General features: G+C 40.2%; 1 protein-coding gene across 6 annotated transcripts in view; it reads right to left on the bottom strand.

Annotated features, from left to right (window-relative positions):
* Nucleotides 1–15,218, bottom strand: part of Rft1 (RFT1 homolog) — a 46,310-nt gene extending 31,092 nt beyond the window's left edge. For all 6 annotated transcript variants that reach the window (XR_007346875.1, XR_007346876.1, XM_015494432.2 and 3 more), the window contains exons 1-5: nucleotides 15,088–15,218; nucleotides 10,144–10,229; nucleotides 8,174–8,290; nucleotides 6,637–6,826; nucleotides 3,221–3,322 (exon numbers count right to left, since the gene is read on the bottom strand). Coding sequence is in view for 4 of the 6 variants with exons in the window: in XM_015494432.2 (XP_015349918.1) it covers nucleotides 3,221–3,322; nucleotides 6,637–6,826; nucleotides 8,174–8,290; nucleotides 10,144–10,229; nucleotides 15,088–15,150 (558 nt within the window). In the remaining 2 variants the exon portion in view is untranslated. The remainder of the gene's footprint in view (nucleotides 1–3,220; nucleotides 3,323–6,636; nucleotides 6,827–8,173; nucleotides 8,291–10,143; nucleotides 10,230–15,087) is intronic.
* Nucleotides 15,219–16,840: the final 1,622 nt, after the last annotated feature.

The raw sequence follows: 16,840 nt of genomic DNA, 5'->3' as shown, positions 1-16,840 counted from the left end.
GGGGGGGGGGGGTACCAGGGATTGAACCCAGGGTGCTTAACCACCAAGCCACATCCCCAATCCCTTTTTTGTATCTTATTTAAAGATAGGGTCTCGTTGAGTTTTTTAGGGCCTAAGTTGCTGGCTTTGAACCCACAATCCTCCTGCCTCAGCCTCAGGAGCCACTGAGATTATAGGCTGCACCACTGCACCTGGCATCCTCCACTTTTTTATTGAGGAAAGATTCACATAATAAAAAATTTTACCATTTTAACTGTATTAAGTGCACAATTCAGAGGCTTTCAATACATAAATGCTGTTGTATAATCATCATCACTAATTCCAGAAAACTTTTATCACCCCCAAAGGAATCTCTGTAGCCATTAAGCAGCTACTGCCCACTCCCCCATTCCCCAGTAGCACTAATCTACTCTAATCTCTACAGACTCTCCTATCCTGGATATTACATGTTAATGGAAGCATACAATGGGTGGCCTTATTGTATCTGACTTCTTTCACTTAGTTTAATATATTTAAAGTTCATCTATGTTGTATTATATATCAGTATTTCATTTTTATAGCTAAATAATGTTCCACCATATAAATATAACATATTTTGTTTATCCATTCATTCATTAGTTGATAGACATGTGAGCTTTTTCTACCTATTGGCTATTGCAAATGGTATCATTATAAACATTTGGGAACAAATTTTTATTAAACACTTATTTTCTTTAAAAAAATTTTTTTTTAATTTTTAGCTGTAGATGGACACAATACCTTTATTTTATTTATTTTTTATGTGGTAGTGAGAATCAAACCTGAGTGCCACATACTTGCTAGGCAAACACTCTATCACTGAGCCACAACTCCAACCCTAAATGCTTGCTTTTATTTCTCTTAGGTATATATACTTAGGAGTAGAACTGCTGGATCATGTGATATTTCTGTTTTAACTTTTTGTGTGTGGTACTGGGGATTAAACCTACAGCTTCATGCATGGTAGGCAAGCACTCTATCACTGAGCTACAACCCTAGCCCTTTTCTTTTTAATTTTATTTTGAAATAGGGGTCTTACTAAGTTGCTAAGGCTGGCCTTGAACTAGATTCTCCTGCCTCAGCTTCCAATGTAATTGAGTTTATAGGCATTTACCACCAGGCCTAGCTTGTTTATCTTTTTGAAGAACCGACATATTATTTTTTCATAGCAACCACAGCATTTCACATGCCCACCTGCAATGTACTAGGATTCCATTTTCTCCACATGCTCAACAATTACTTGTTATTTTCTGTTTTTTAAAAATTTATTTTTAAAAAAAATTGTCACCCTAATGGGAATGAAGTGGTACCTACTGTGTGGTTGGATTTTTTTGTCTTTTTTTTTTTTTTTGGTGGTATTAGGAATTGAACCCAGAGTCTCAAACATACTAGGCTAGTACTCTCTACCACTGAGCTATATCCCCAGTCCATTTAATTTTATTGTGAAATAAGATCTCACCAAGTTGCCCAAGCTGATCTTGAATTTTCGATCCTCCTGCCTCAGCCAATTTCCAGAGTAGTTGGAGTTACAGTAATTGGGCCATCAGGCGTTGCCCATTTTTTAATTGAGTGGTTTCTCTATTTACTGTTGAATTGTAAGAGTTACTCATTATGTCAGATGTGTCTAAGTTGCTTAGAGCCACTCGGGAGGTTAAGATCTGAGACTAGCAACTTAGTGACACTCTGTCTCAAAATAAAAAATTAAAAGGTCTGGGGCTGTAGCTCAGTGGTAGAGTGCTCTTGGTTCAGTCCTCAGTACCACAGATACACACACACACACACACACACGTTATTGTCTTAAGCCTTGTCACATTCCTATTATACCAGCAGCGCTCAGAAGGCTGAGGCAGGAGGATCACAAGTTTGAGGCTGGCCTCAGCAACTTAGCAAGGCTCTAAGCAACTCAGTGACACTCTAGCTCAAAATAAAAAATAAAAGGGGCTGGGGATGTAGCTCAATGGTAAAACTCCCCTGGGTTCAATCCTCAGGACACCCTCCCTGCAAAAATGTGTTTTTTTCTCCCTAATGTAACCCTTTTATTTGACATCTGATGCCATGGGACATAGAACCAGAATAAGGAGAAACCAGAAGGCAGGTTTGACAATGGGGATTCAGTGCTCACCTGCTGTTATGAAGTTTTACTGGCTCTCAGACCTCTCACACAGACTCTGAACTATAATCTATGATGTGATCTGGGTAAAAGCTATGACAACCAGAAACTCATAATGCAAATGCCTTCCAAGAAAACTCAACCTATAATTGGGTGTCTCCATGATCTTCCTATCCTACTAGAGAAAGTGCACAAAAACAATGATAAGTGATGTAGTTCTAGACCCAATAAATGGCAAAAAAAATAACCTCAGATAACTTCTCCAAAATATGCAACTAACTGCAAACTGCTTTTATAGGCAATGTACATTCTTATTTTACTCATTTTAAATCTAGATCTTCAGTGTTCCACAAAATTATATGTAAATTTGCCTAAAACACAGGAAAGAATTTCACATAGATTACTAAGAATCTTAATTTGTCTCCCATACATTAATAAAAACTATACATTGCTTTATATAAACTATATTCTGGTATATATTTAATCTTAGGTTTCATTTTTAAAATAGGGCCTGTACTCTAGTTATATTTTTATTAGAAACATAAATATGAACTAGAACTAGAAAAAGATGAAATGGAAATGAAATCAAAATTGCTAAAACTGAAAAATGTACCTGCTCTGACTTGATTCATTTTCTCTGAATTATATGAGATTTCAATCTAAATTTAAAACAGGCTTGATAGAGTTTCCTCCTATTCTGCAAACAACTGATTGAACTCCAGGGAAAATAATACATGCAATTCGATTCCCACCCTTTACTGTTTTTTTCTCCTCCATTAGACTTTCAGACAATCAAAGATCAGTTTGATATGGGCCTTCCTACAGAATGTCTAAAAGGAGTTTTTGATTCTTGACAAGGTGGCCAAGTGTGTGGCCATCTCCAGGACTCTAAAAACATCAGCCGTGTCAGTGTATGGAACAGGATGACCATGGCAGCCAGAGAAGTTGTGGTAAGGCCAGACTTCGGACATTTACATTCCTCCTTACATGCATGAATACTGTAAATGTGAAACATATAGTAGTGCAAACAAGAAGAAAAAGCAGAGAAACTCAGATTAGATTAAAAAAAAAGTTAATAGCCATGACTCTTACCTGGGCCAAAGAGAAAATGTACAATCCCCAGAGAGGCAACCACAGTACGAGAAAAGCTGTCAGGATGCTCCTAAGGATTACTGACAGGCTCTCAGCAATCACCTGCAGACACATGATAAAGGTGCACTTTATGGACATGATCAAAAAGGAAAGATGCAAAGAGATGACAAACAGAAGCTCCAAAGTAGTGGTTACCCTGGTGGAGGGGTAGGGCATGGTTGGACATAAGCACTGGTAATATTTTACTTCTTGGGTTGGATGTTAGGTTCAAGAATCTTCAGCAGGAGCTGGGGTTGTGGCTCAGTGGTAGAGCACTCACCTAGCATGTGGGAGGCCCTGGGTTCAATCCTCAGCACAACATAAAAATAAATAAATAAAGGTATTGTGTCCAACTACAACTAAAAAAAAGAAGAAGAAGAAAGAAAGAAAGAAAGAAAAAGAATCTTCAGCATGTTATATTTTTGTTTTGGCACTGGGGATTGAACCCAGAGGTGCTTTATCACTGAGCACACCCCTAGCACTTTCTATTTTTTAAGGTAAAGTCTCAATAAGTTGCTTAGGGCCTTGCAAAATCAAGTTTTGGATCCTTCTGCCTCAGCCTCCTGAGTCTCTGGGATTACAGGCATGTGCCACTGTCCCCATCTGCATGTTATGCTGTAAGATTTATACTTTTTTTTTCTGTACTGAGGATTAAACCTAGAGACATTCTAACACTGAGCTACATCCTCATCCTTTTTCTTTTTCCATATTTTTTATTGGTGTATTATAATAATACATATGGTGGTTTCTGTTGTTACACATTCTTATATACACAGACATGACAATATAATTTTATCAACATCATTCCCCAGTATTTCCCCTTCCCCTTTCTTCTTCCCTCCTCCTGACACCCACAAATACAGCTTTCTTTTCCTTTTTTCTTTCTAGCTTTCACACAGGAGAGAAAACATACAGTCCTTGACTTTCTGAGTCTGGCTTATTTCACTTAAAACAATGTTCTCAAGTTCATTCATTTTCCTGCAAATGACATAATTCATTCTTCTTTCTGGCTGAATAAAACTCCATTGTTTACATATCATATTTTCTTTACCCATTCATCTATTGATAGACAATGAGGCTAGTTCCACAGTTTGTCTATTGTGAACTGTGCCGCTATAAACATGGGTATGTAGGTATTGCTATAGCATGCTGACTTTAATTCTTCAGGATACATTCTGAGAAGTGGTATAGCTGGATCATAGGTGGTTCCATTCCTAATCTTTTGAGATTCATCCATAATGATTGTACCAATTTAAAATTCCACCAACAGTGTAAAAGTATTCCTGTTGGGCGCCATGGCACACTAGTTATCCCAGTAGCTCGGGAGGCTGAGACAGGAGACTCACATGTTCAAAGCCAGTAAACAGAATGGCATCAAATTAAAAAGCTTCAAGAGGGCTGGGATTGTGGCTCAGAGGTAGAGTGCTGGCCTAGCACGGGTGGGACCCGGGTTCGATCCTCAGAACCACATAAAAATAAAGGCATTGTGTTGTGTCTATCTACACCTAAAAATAATAAATATTAAAAAAAAAAAAAAACTCAGTGAGACCCTGTCTCTAAATAAAATATAAAAAAGGGCTGGGGATATGGCTCAGTGGCTGAGTGACCCTGAGTTAAATCCCTGGTACCCCAAAAAATAAAAATTAAAAAATAAAAGTATTCCTTTTTATCTACATCCTCTTCCACATTTATTATTATTTTATTCTTTTTGTGTGTGTGGGGGGGTGGAATACTAGGAATTGAATTCAGGGGCACTCGACCACTGAGCCACATCCCAAGCCCTGTTTTGTAATTTTTTTAGAGACAGGGTCTCACTGAGTTGCTTAGTGCTTTGCTTTTTGCTGAGACTGGCTTTGAACTTGTGATCCTCCTACCTCAGCCTCTCAAGCCGCTGAGATTACAGGTGTGCGCCACTGAACCTGACAATTTCATTCTTAATGGCTGCCACTCTGACTGGAATGAGATAAAATTTCAGTGTAGTTTTGATTTGCATTTCCCTAATTGCTAAAGATGTTGAACATTTTTTCCATATATTTGTTAGCCATTTCTTTTGAGAAGTGCCCATTAATTCCATTTGCCCATTTACTAAATAGGCTATTTGGGTTTTGGTATTGTTTTTTGAGTTCTTTATATATTCTGGACGTTAATCCTGTCAGAAAAGTAACAAGCAAAAATTTTCTCCCATTCTGTAGGTTCTCTCTTTACATTCTTGTTTCCTTTGCTGTGCTGAAGCTTTTTAATTTGATGCTATCCTATTTATTCCCATCCTTTTTATTTTATTTTAAAAAATATTTTTAGTTGTAGATGGACATAATACCTTTATTTATTTCTTTATTTGTTTTATGTGGTGCTGAGGATCCAACCCACAGCCTCACACATGCGAGGCAAGTGCTCTACCACTGAGCCACAACTCCAGCCCCTTATTTTTTTTTTTTTGAGACAGAATCTCACTAAGTTGCCAGGGCTGACCTCAAACTAGTAATCCTCCTAACTCAACACACCAAGTTGCTGGTATTATAGGCATGAGCCACCACTCCCAGTATATATACATTTTGGATATATTAAATTATATATATATATTTTTTGTTGTTGTTTATTTATTTTTATGTGGTGCTGAGGACTGAACCCAGTGTCACACATATGGATCTGTCACTGAGCCACAACTCCAGCCCAAATGATATATTTTAAAAGATGAAAAGTCAATAGTAGTATACAACTAATAGAATCACTAGAAAAATATGAAATGTTTTATAGTCCTAAATTCTGACTGAACTAATAACTTCTTTATTAGCAAATTTGCTTTTCATTTATCATATAGCAAAAGTAACCTTTAGCCCAGACAATCTGACAAGTTTCAAGTAAATGAATTAACTGATCACATTACCTTTTTGCAAATAGTTTTTTCGATCCAAGTCTGGGAAAATTATTCTCTCCTATAAAAGCATTTTTTTTTCCCTCTACTGAGGATTGAATCCAGGGATACTTTACTACTGAGCCACATACCAGCCCTTTTTTGTATTTTACTTCGAGACAGGGTCTCGCTGAATTGCTTAGCACCTCACTAAGTTGCTGAGGCTGGCTTTGAACTCTCAATCTTCCTGCCTCAGCCTCCCAAGCCGCTGGGATTATGGGTATGTGTCACCACACCCAGCTCCAGTCCTTTTTATTTTTTGACACAGGGTCTCCTTAAGTTGCTGAGGTCTTGCTAAATCGCTAAGGCTGCCTAGAATTTGCAATGTCCTGCCTCAGTTTTCTGAGTTGCTGAGATTAGAGGCATGAGCCATGTCTGGTTTCTATTAAAAAAAACAAAAAACTTTTTTAATAAACCATGCTTTTCCTTATTCTTCACATTTCCCATTGGCAGAAGGCACACTGACCTTAAGTTTGACAAACATATGTGCTTGTGCCAAGACCCAGAAGGGCTCTCCAAGAAGTTCCACCACTGCTGAGAGACCAAATAGTACCACTCCAGTTCCATAGTGGGGGACCACATCAGGATCAGGTACTTCAAGCAACTGCAACCAGACCCAGCCCAGGAATAAGGACCAAAACACACCCAGGGGGACTCTAGAAGAGCAAGAAAAGAAACCATATTTTGATACACTCACATTTAAAATAAATATAAATACATATTAAAATAATAACATTGAATAAAGTAGTCATAATAAAAAGAGCCATCACAATAAATATCTGTTAGTAAGGAACATAGGCACTATGATGCAAACCCTTCATTTCACTGACACCTCACAATGATCCTCTGTCATTACCCCCATTTAGAAGATGAGGAAACTGGGACTGACAAGCTCTGGGTCATGAATAATTTGGCCAAGGTCATGAATAAATAGTCAAGAGCAAAAGCAGGACTCAATACTGACTTAACTCCAAAGCCTATACTCTTATCCACTGGGTCACACGAACTTGGTAAGCAAAATTGCCAGAAAGAAGATGCTTGCTGTCCATGCTTGGAATGACTGGCAGTATACAACCAGTTTTTGAGCCCCAAATAACCCAAAGTCCACTGCACAGTATCCTTTCACATGTGTATCACAGAGCACTTAAATATGACTGGAAATTGACAGCCATTCCTCTAATAAAATGAACGCCTATCAACCCTTATGACAGTCATTAATTTCAGTGAGGCAATAAGAAGTTATGCAAGGGCAGCATTAGGAAACAACCGAAACCACCAGTCTTCCCTGAGGGGATCTAGCGGCAGAAATGCCATTATACTTTTTAGCTGATGTACTTGGTCTTCGAGAATATTTTAAAAGACTCAGAACTAAAATCATAGAACAAAATTGCAGAAAGATATAAAAAATTCCTTAAAAAGGCTTTCAAAAAAAAATAGTAAGACTAAGTGATTGTTAAGAGCTCAAAAGATACTATAGGGCAAAAGATGTCACAGGCTAAGTGGAGTCCAGAGTGATGATAAGAAACAACAGAAACAATCTCCAAAGTTAATAATATCAGGGCTAAAAATCTGGACCAGGAACCCCCACCAGAACCTCCTCCTGGCTCCTGAACAACCAAAGAGAAAACAAAGCAAGAATCAACTCCAAAACAGACACTCTCCCCTTTCTGTCTCATATCTAGTCCCTTAAACCCTACTGTAAAACCCAACCTGCTTCAGGCAAGTATTGCTGTTTTACATACTTTTTTTTGTACTGGGGAGTGAGGTGCTTAACCATTGAGCCACATCCCCCAGCACTTTTTATTTTTTATTTTGAGACAAGGTCTCACTAAGTTGCTTAGGACTTTGTTAAATTGTTGAGGCTGACCTTGAACTTGCAATCCTCCTGCCTCAGCCTCCCCAGCCACTGGGAATACAGCTATGCACCACTATACCCAACTTCAAGTACAACACTCACTACACTTGCCTTCCTGAAACTTATCTCCTGGCAAAGCACAACTTACGTTAGCCACAGGAGGTTGAGGGTCTGGCTCCAATCCCTTTGGGTACTTCCACTTAGACAAGCTCTGCGGAAGGCCTCTCTGGCCAGGAAGGTAGTAGTAGAGTAAAGCAATGTTAATCTGTAAAGAAAAGGCAGAAAGCAATAAGGCCTCCACTTTTTTCACAGACAACTTCTGCGATTTCTTCAGCAACAGGTAGGAGAAAAGGTCTTGGTCACAAACCATGGTAGTAAGGTGGAGGGCAGTGAGCTCTTACAGGACCCCCACCCCACCCTGCCACACCACTCCAATCTACTTGAATAAGAGTTGGGAACCAATAAGGCACACCTGAATGTGTGTGCCTACAGTCTGGGATAGAAACTGTTGCGGTGGCCCCAAAAGCTGCAGGTTTTGTGGCCATGGACAGAGGTACAGTCCTGACCATAAAAAGAAAAGGATAAGCCTTTGACCCCACACAGCAAAGTAACCTCTTGGTCACACTGAGACTAGTGACCTGATAGCCTCTTCAAGAGGAAAGCAAGGCTCTGCTCTGTGAGGTAGTGGCCAAAGGAATCTCAAGACAGGCCGTAAGGCTTACAACCATTAAGAGGCCATTGCATGGGGTTGGGATTGTGGCTCAGTGGTAGAGCACAGGTGAGGCACTGGTTTGATCCTCAGCACCACATAAAGATAAATAAATAAAGGTATCGTGTCCATCTACAACTAAAAAATATTAAAAAAAAAAAAAGAAGAACCCACTGAAACCCAGCCAGTCTTGTTCGGGTACCTTGCAGGTGAGCAGCAGCTGGGTAAGCCTTCTTGCACTTTAGCAAAGAGCAGCTGAAAGCAGAGGGACAGGCCAGACAAGGGCTGTCAAGGCAGGCACCTGCCAATCTGGGGGAGGATGCATGGGGAAAAAATCCTGAGCACCTAACATTTGGCCCTCGTCTTTCCTGCCTTTAAAACAGTATTTCTTCTTCTTTTTTTTTTTTTTTTAACCTGAAGTATTTTTGTTTATACCTTTATTTTCATGTGGTGCTGAGGTCGAACCCAGGGCCTCGCACGTACCAGGCGAGCACTCTACTGTTGAGTCACAACCCCAGCCCCAAAACAGTATTTCTTAAAGTATAGTCTCTGCCTCACAAGCACCTGACAACTTGTAAAAATACAGATTCCAGCACCCTTCCTCAGCCCTACTTTGTAGAAAGCTCCCAGATGATTCCTATGCCAATCAAAAATTGAGAATTGCCACTTGACTCTAAGAACAGAACCAAGACCATGTGTATAGTAAGTACCAGACATAAAATGCTGTCTAGAACACACTGTCTTGTTTATCAGGACATGAAGAAACACCTGAGAAGCTGAGCTATTCTGAGCCCTCACATCATTTCATATATTTTTGTGTCATTTGTGAATATAAAACATGTGTGGGTGTCCTTGAACAGAAAAGAGGAGAGTAGAAGAAACAAGCTGAGTCTAAAAGACAAAGCAAGTCAGTTTTCCCAGAGTCTCTAAAAACCTAATGATGAGGACCCAGACTCCCCCCAGTTACCATATATCCCAATTATAAAATCACTAAGGAGGGAAGGAAGTTGGTGGCTCCAGCCCTGCCATTATCATGCACATCCTCAGAACTGGAGAATTCCTGCCCCCTTTGCTGTCAGCAGGACAAGAACACTGTATTGCACCTGAGACAAGGTTTGTAACAAATTACTCCCACTCTTCTCCTGGGTTCTAAGAGTAGGGAAACCAGAACAACTGGCAGAGAAATGTGCATTTGGAGGCTGCTAATGGAAAACACTCCATGGGTCCATTAAAAGTAGCATTGCCCTGTCATTCCCCACCCCTGCACCTCCTCCTCAGCCCACTGCTAAAAAGCTGTGCTTCTGATAAAGGTCTATGTTTCTAAAATTTAAACCATACACGGGTACAGCTTGAAATATATTTGACTAGGGATGCGAGCTGTGGACAGTGCAGAGTGCATTCCCTCTCACCTTACATTCACTACGCCAACAATTTCCTTTGACAGGAAGCGAAGAATAAATGCATTCAAGACAAAGGTAATCACTCGAAACAACACCTGTAGAAAAAGAAGAAAAAGACAGAATAAACTATGTTAGGAATGTTTACTTTGCCAAAATGAGGACAACATGATTGTTTTTCCCAATGTTATGTAATGACACACCACAGCTTTGCCATAGACTCTCCTTTAAACAGCTCAGTCTGTCTGCCTTTCTTCTGAAATTTCATTCTTTGGAGTCTCTCAACATCCTGTGCAATAGTCAAGGAATCCAGGAAAACCAGGCACAGTGGCACACACTTGTATTCCCAATAACTAAGGAGGCTGAAGCAGAGGAGAATTGCTAGTTTGACTCAGCCTCAGCAACTTTGCAAGACCCTGTCTCAAAAAGTAAAAAGGAGGGCTGGGGTTGTGGCTCAGTGGTAGAGAACTTGCCTACTATGTGTGAGGCACTGGGTTCAATTCTAAGCACTTACATGTAAATAAATAAATAAAATAAAGGCCCATCGGCAACTAAAAATAAAATAAGATATATTTAAAAAATAAAAAGTTGCTGGGCACAGTGGTGCATGCCTGTAATCCCTGTGGCTCGAGAGGCTGAAGCAAGAGGATCACAAGTTCAAAGCCAGCCTTAGCAAAAGTGAGGCATTAAGCAACTCAGTAAGACCTTATCTCTAAATAAAATACAAAAAAGTGCCCCTGAGTTCAATCCCCCGTAACCCGCAAAGAAATAAATAGGACTAGGGATGTAGCTTAATGGTAAAGCATCCTTGTTGGGTTCAGTACCCACTACCCAAAACAAAACAGCAGCAGCAGCCAGGAAAGCACTTGGGAGGTCTCCTTAATTTACTGATGAAAAGAGGGTGTCCTCAATAGATTCAGTAAATTTTTTTAGGTTCAAAGTCAAACACTCTAGGAGGCAAAAAGAATTGTAGTTAGTGATTCACACTGGGCCTCAGCCCAGGCCCTCTAGACTGTTCAGAAATAGCACACACTCAGCAACTGAAAGTCTGAGAGTATACCAGACTCACTAGGAATCATGAGGTCTATCTAATGTCTCTTTCTTCTTTGCCTGGTAATATCCAGAGATTCCAATAACGTCAGTTAATTTCTTTGAAATTTGCTTTCTCAAGATACTGTATTTCTTTCCTTCTTTTCTATTTTTTATTTTGCAGTATTGGGACTGAACCCAGAGGTGCTCTACAAGAGTTTCATTCTCAGCCTTTTTATGTTTTCTATTTTGAGATTCAATCTAAGTTGCCAGGGCTGGCCTTGAATTTATAATCCTCCTAACTCACCTCTGGAGTGCTGGGATTATAGGCATTCATCACCATGCCTGGCCACTACACACTTTTATTTCTTTACTAAATATTTGACCCTTTCCAGAAAGGAAACTGACATCTTTTATTTATTTATTAAAAATATTTCTTCTAGTAGATGAACACAATACCTTTATTTTATTTTTATGTGGTGCTGAGGATTGAACCCAGTGCTTCACACATGCTAGGCAAGCCCTCTACCAAATGAACCAACATATCTTTTTTTAAAATTTTTTTAGATGTATGATCCTTTATTTTATTCATTTTTAAATATGTGGTGCTGAAAATCGAACCCAGTGCCTCACACATGCTAGGCAAGCACTCTACCACTGAGCCACACAGCCTTAACCCTGAGCCAACATATCTTTTAAATAACAACTACAGCTGGGTGCAGTTGTTATACCTTCAATCCCAACTACTCAAGAGGCTGTGGCAGGAGGACCATAAGTTTGAGGCCAGACTGCGCAGTTTAGTAAGACTCTGTCTCAATTAAATAAATAAATAAGGTCTAGGGATGTAACTCAGCAGTGGAGCAGTTGCCTAGCAAGCTCGAGGCCCTAATTCAGTTCCCAGTATCAAAAAATAAAAATAAAAAATAACTGCAATAATAATATAAAATGGGGGTGGGAAGACAGAATCCAGCTACTGTCATTTGGCACATATCCTGAGACTTTCAAACCTATCAATTCAAGAAAACCATGTAAACAAAGAATTCTTCCCATGAGGCATAGAGAATGAGGCTGCCATTCAGTGGGGCTGCCAAATGGAGATGCTGGATAGGATGCAAGCTGTACTCACTAAGTGATGCCACCCCGCCTCCCCACGTACCTACCCCACCCCACATAGCAGCAGCAAATGACAAATCACTTCTCTGTTAAGCATTCTTAAGGTTATCTGTGAACAGCTGCAATTTGGAAGATTTAATCAAAGGAAGCCAAAATACTATATAGTCTGAAAACCTCTATGCCAGTAACAGTGTCCCCAAAGTGTTAACACAATGCAAAGGTTTCCAATGTCAAAATTAACATCTTAACCTTTATGGAGTCAAAGGTGACCTTTTGAGAGTTTGATGAAAAGTTCTCTAGCCTTTTCTTAGAAACATGCAGGTATATACATACACACCAAATTTTATACTTAATGTGAGAGATTTGGAACCAATCACAGATCCCTTACTAGAAAAAGTACTCAGTCAAGAGTCTCAACTTACCATTTGGCTCTTAAAGCCATCAACTTCTAATTTTTAAAAGCCTTCATTTTCTCCTCTGTCAAATGAGACTATGTATCTTAAAGGGTTGATTGCAAGGATCAAATGAGATTATAGGGGTGAAAGCATTTTTTAAAAACATACAAATGAAAGGCATTAATGAATGTCGGGATCAGAGTTAAGAGAGAATAAGCTCTCAAATACTTGCATAATAAAATGTAATTGCAAAGCTACCTGATGTGTCTGCACTGTAATTTGAAAAAGGATATATAAGACCCAATTAAAACACTCAAGAAACCTAAAAAAGGCTGGGAATGTAGCTCATTGGTACAGGACTAGCTTAGCAGGTGTGAGGCCCTGAGTTCAAACCCTAGTATCTAAAAACAAAAACAAACAAAAAAACCTTAAAATTATGACTATTTTTTAAAAAAACCATATAAACACACATTGACTTCAAAGTTACTGTCCAAGAAACTTAAGATTTCAGTTCATATCCATATCTCCTAATTGGTTTGGATCAAGATTTAAGCAAATGAAACTGAGGTCACTCATGCTACCCACTACATGCCCCGTACAGTGGCCCTTACTAACAACCCTCTCCATTTATTTGCATAAAGGAAATTATGGTTTTAAAAAACACTCTTTGGGAATGGGATGTGGCTCAGTGGTACAGCAACTGCCTAGCATGTGAGATGCCCTGGGTTCAATCCCCAGCACTGCACACAAAAAAAGCTCTTTCACATCTGCTAATTATTTGACCTGTTAAAACAACCAGGTAAATGCACAAAAGCAAGTAAGACTCAAAGTGAAGTGATTTGCCCCATGCCACACAGCAAGTAAATGGACCAGCCTGACCCTAAAGGCAGGCCACCTAACTCCTAATATAGGAGAATTTCCTGTTATAACTTGTTTTCTTCTTATAAATCCAACCTGGGTAGTAAAGCTTAATCAAAGGTGGAAAAATCAATATTGTCTTGAAGTGCTGAACTCAGTTATTTTTACTGTGAAATAGAAAAACAAACAACTAGGTAAACATGGAGGTGAAGAGAAGCTAACATTAAGCACAGATCATGAGCAAAGCACTCTTCTACATGCTTCATGGAAATTCTCTTATCTCAATCCTACACTGACCATTTAAAACACATTAACCCAATAAAAGTAGCTAACATTTATTAAGTACTTGTAATGTGCTTGGCACTTAGCAGGCATGATTTCATCTAATCTTCTTAATGAGCCTGTGAAGTTACATTACTGTTCTCATTTAAAATGAGAAAACTGGAGCTGGAGGTACAGCTCAGTGGTATAGTGCTTGCTTAACATGTACAAGACCCTGGGTTCAATCCCTAGCACTGCAAAAAGAATAGCTGCATATGATTTCAATACGGCTATGGAGGCCTAAGTAGCTCAGTCCCAAGTTCATTTAAAAAAAGATGGGGGTGGGGAGAGCAAATCTATACTCAAGAGAATGTCAGGCAATTTTCTCAAGGGCAGGCATCTAAGAACTGACAAGACCCAAAACAGAGCCCAAGTCAGCCCAGTTCTTTCTCCTAACCTCCATCTGCCTCTCTAAGATAATGGAGAGGGTGGATTCAGGACTTGGGTGAAGTATGGTTAAGTGAGACAGAGAAATTAATTAAATCACTTAGAATAACTAGTTCCTAGGATTGAAAGAATATTTAGATACTACTTGGATGACTGACATGTATCATATCTGGCAAGTGAGAAAAATTAGAGCCAAGAAGGGGGAGTGATTTATCCAAAGTCACACAGAAGAAAGATGCATCCAATATTTATTAGGTGCACGGTTCTAAGATACAGGTACTGTGTTAAATGCATTTATTAAATGATCCCAATCAATCCTTGAAACTACCTTATGAGCTAGCTATTATTATCGTCCCCATTCTATCCATGAGGAACTGAGGCTCAGGATGAAGTCACTTGTCCTGGGTTACACAGCATGTACATGTCCCATTCTAGGCCTGCCTGAACCCACATCCCTGTTCTTGGCTATACCATACGGTCTAAATTCAGTGGGAGTCAGAAAGCTAAAAGAAAGTGTTTGAAGGTCAGGGATGAGATACAGAGGAATGAATCCCTTGTCTTAAAAATATCGGTTTCTCCAGTATGAAATGTCTCACCCTCAGCACTTGATTAAATTTTCTCCTACTACCAAATGGGAAATACAATGCTTATTTTAAAAAATGGTTTGTTTGCAACTGCTCTGTCAAGATTCTTAACGCGGGCTCCCAACTCCTGTCCAGATGCCACCTCACCGCAACCTGTCTCCAGCTGACCCACTCCAAAACGGGCTCCACCTCGAGGCTGGGTCTGCCCCAGGGCCGTCTGCCCACGAATGCTGGCTGGCACGGGCTGTGACCAGCCCGACAGAGAATACCTGCAGGAGGAGACCGGAGGAAGCCAGTCGAGCCGCCTGGCCCAGCACCTCCTGGCTGCCCATAACCTCGGTACCTCGGCTCGATCAGCCGGAAGCGCCGCCCCAGCTCGCTTTGCCGCGGGAAGATGGCGTCACGCAGCGGCTCGCTTGCTGATTGGTGCCTTTGAGGGGCGGGGGCGGGACAAAAGAAGGTGCGGCCCTAGGGCTCGGGTCGGCTAACGCGCTTGCGCCGCCAGCTCCTCAACTTTTTGAATGCGGTTGTTTGCTTTCCAGGTGTCTCTCTTTCTCTGTCCCAAATAAGTAAAACACTGTGGCCAGTATTAAAAGATGCTGTTACAGAGTATCCAAAGCCCTTTCTCTAAGGCTTTCAGACAATCAAGAAATACTAACTTCTTTAGCCCCATCGGCCAAACGGGGAACAATCTGCTCACCGGTTTGGTTGACCAGATTCTTGCTTTAGGTTTTTGCCTTACACAGTCGCATCCACAGCCCCCTTAAATTAGGTCGGACAGGAATTTTGCAGAGAAAAAAATTGAAGACCAGAAGTTAAAGACCACCTTCGATGTGTTTGGTTTTGTGAAATCTTTCCCAAAGCTCTGAGAATTGGATCCTGCTGCCAGAGATGAAGAAAGTGAGCCTTGGAGATGTGAAGTGACTTGTTCAAATCTATACAACTTGTAAATTGGACCTCATGCTCTTACTGAACTTGCTTGCATGTTAGGAACTATTACTTTGGATGCTGAGGCAGGAGGAGGCAAATTAGAGGCCGGCCTCAGCAACTTAGCAAGACATGTCTCAAAATAAAAAGTCAAAGGCCAGGAATGTAGCTCAGCCGTAAAGTGCCCTGGGTTCAATCCCCAGTACAGCAAAAGAAAAAAAGTAAATAAATAAAGAAGAGTTCAGAGTGGATGAATGAACCAGAAGTACTTTGTAAAATGTATAGTTCCTAACATACACAATCAGTTGTTCTGTTGTATTCTGTTGGTATTATTCTCCATCACGCAGGCTCTAGGAAACCCAGTCTTTTTCTAATTTCTTTTAGGCTTTCCATGATTTGGCCCCAACCAACTTTCTCACCGTCTTTTATTCCCTCACTGCTCTTTTCCAGTATACTGAAGACTCTAGCCATTTGGACCCTTTACCAGTCTTCAGATAGGCCCTCTTTCTGCCCAAAGTGTCTTCCCTGACAATATCCCTTGCCTTCCTATCCCCCTTTCCTTTCCCTGGCTTCTGACTATCCAGTGCTTGCTATGAGCTAAATATTGTGTCCACTCAGAATTCTTATTTGAAGTTGAATCCCCAATATGATGGTACTAGGAAGGCATTTGGGAGGGAATTAGGTCATGAGGGTAGAATCCTCACGATGTGATTAGTGCCTTTATAGGAAGACACTTGAGGACGGGGGTTGTGGCCAGGAGCAGAGCGCTTGCCTAGTATGTGTGAGGCACTGGGTTCGATTCTCAGCACCGCATATATAAATAAAAAATAAAGGCCTGTTGACAACTAAAAAAATATTTTAAAAAGAAGAAGACACTTAAGGGAAACAATCTCTCTGTAGACCTTGGAAGGATAAAGCAAGAAGGTGGCCATCCACAAACCAGGAAGAGGGCATTCACTCACTAGGAATTGAATTGATTGGGGCCATGATCTTAGACTTCTAGCCTCCAGATCTATGAAAAATAAATTCATGTTTTTTAAGCCACCTAGTCTATAGTTTTTTGTTACAGCTGCTCAAACACTAAAACATGTCCCA

This window comes from Marmota marmota, unplaced genomic scaffold (genome assembly GCF_001458135.2).
Source record: "Marmota marmota marmota unplaced genomic scaffold, marMar, whole genome shotgun sequence".
NCBI lineage: Eukaryota > Metazoa > Chordata > Mammalia > Rodentia > Sciuridae > Marmota > Marmota marmota.
Note: the sequence above shows the minus strand (reverse complement) of the source record. Positions and strands in the feature narration are given on the sequence as shown.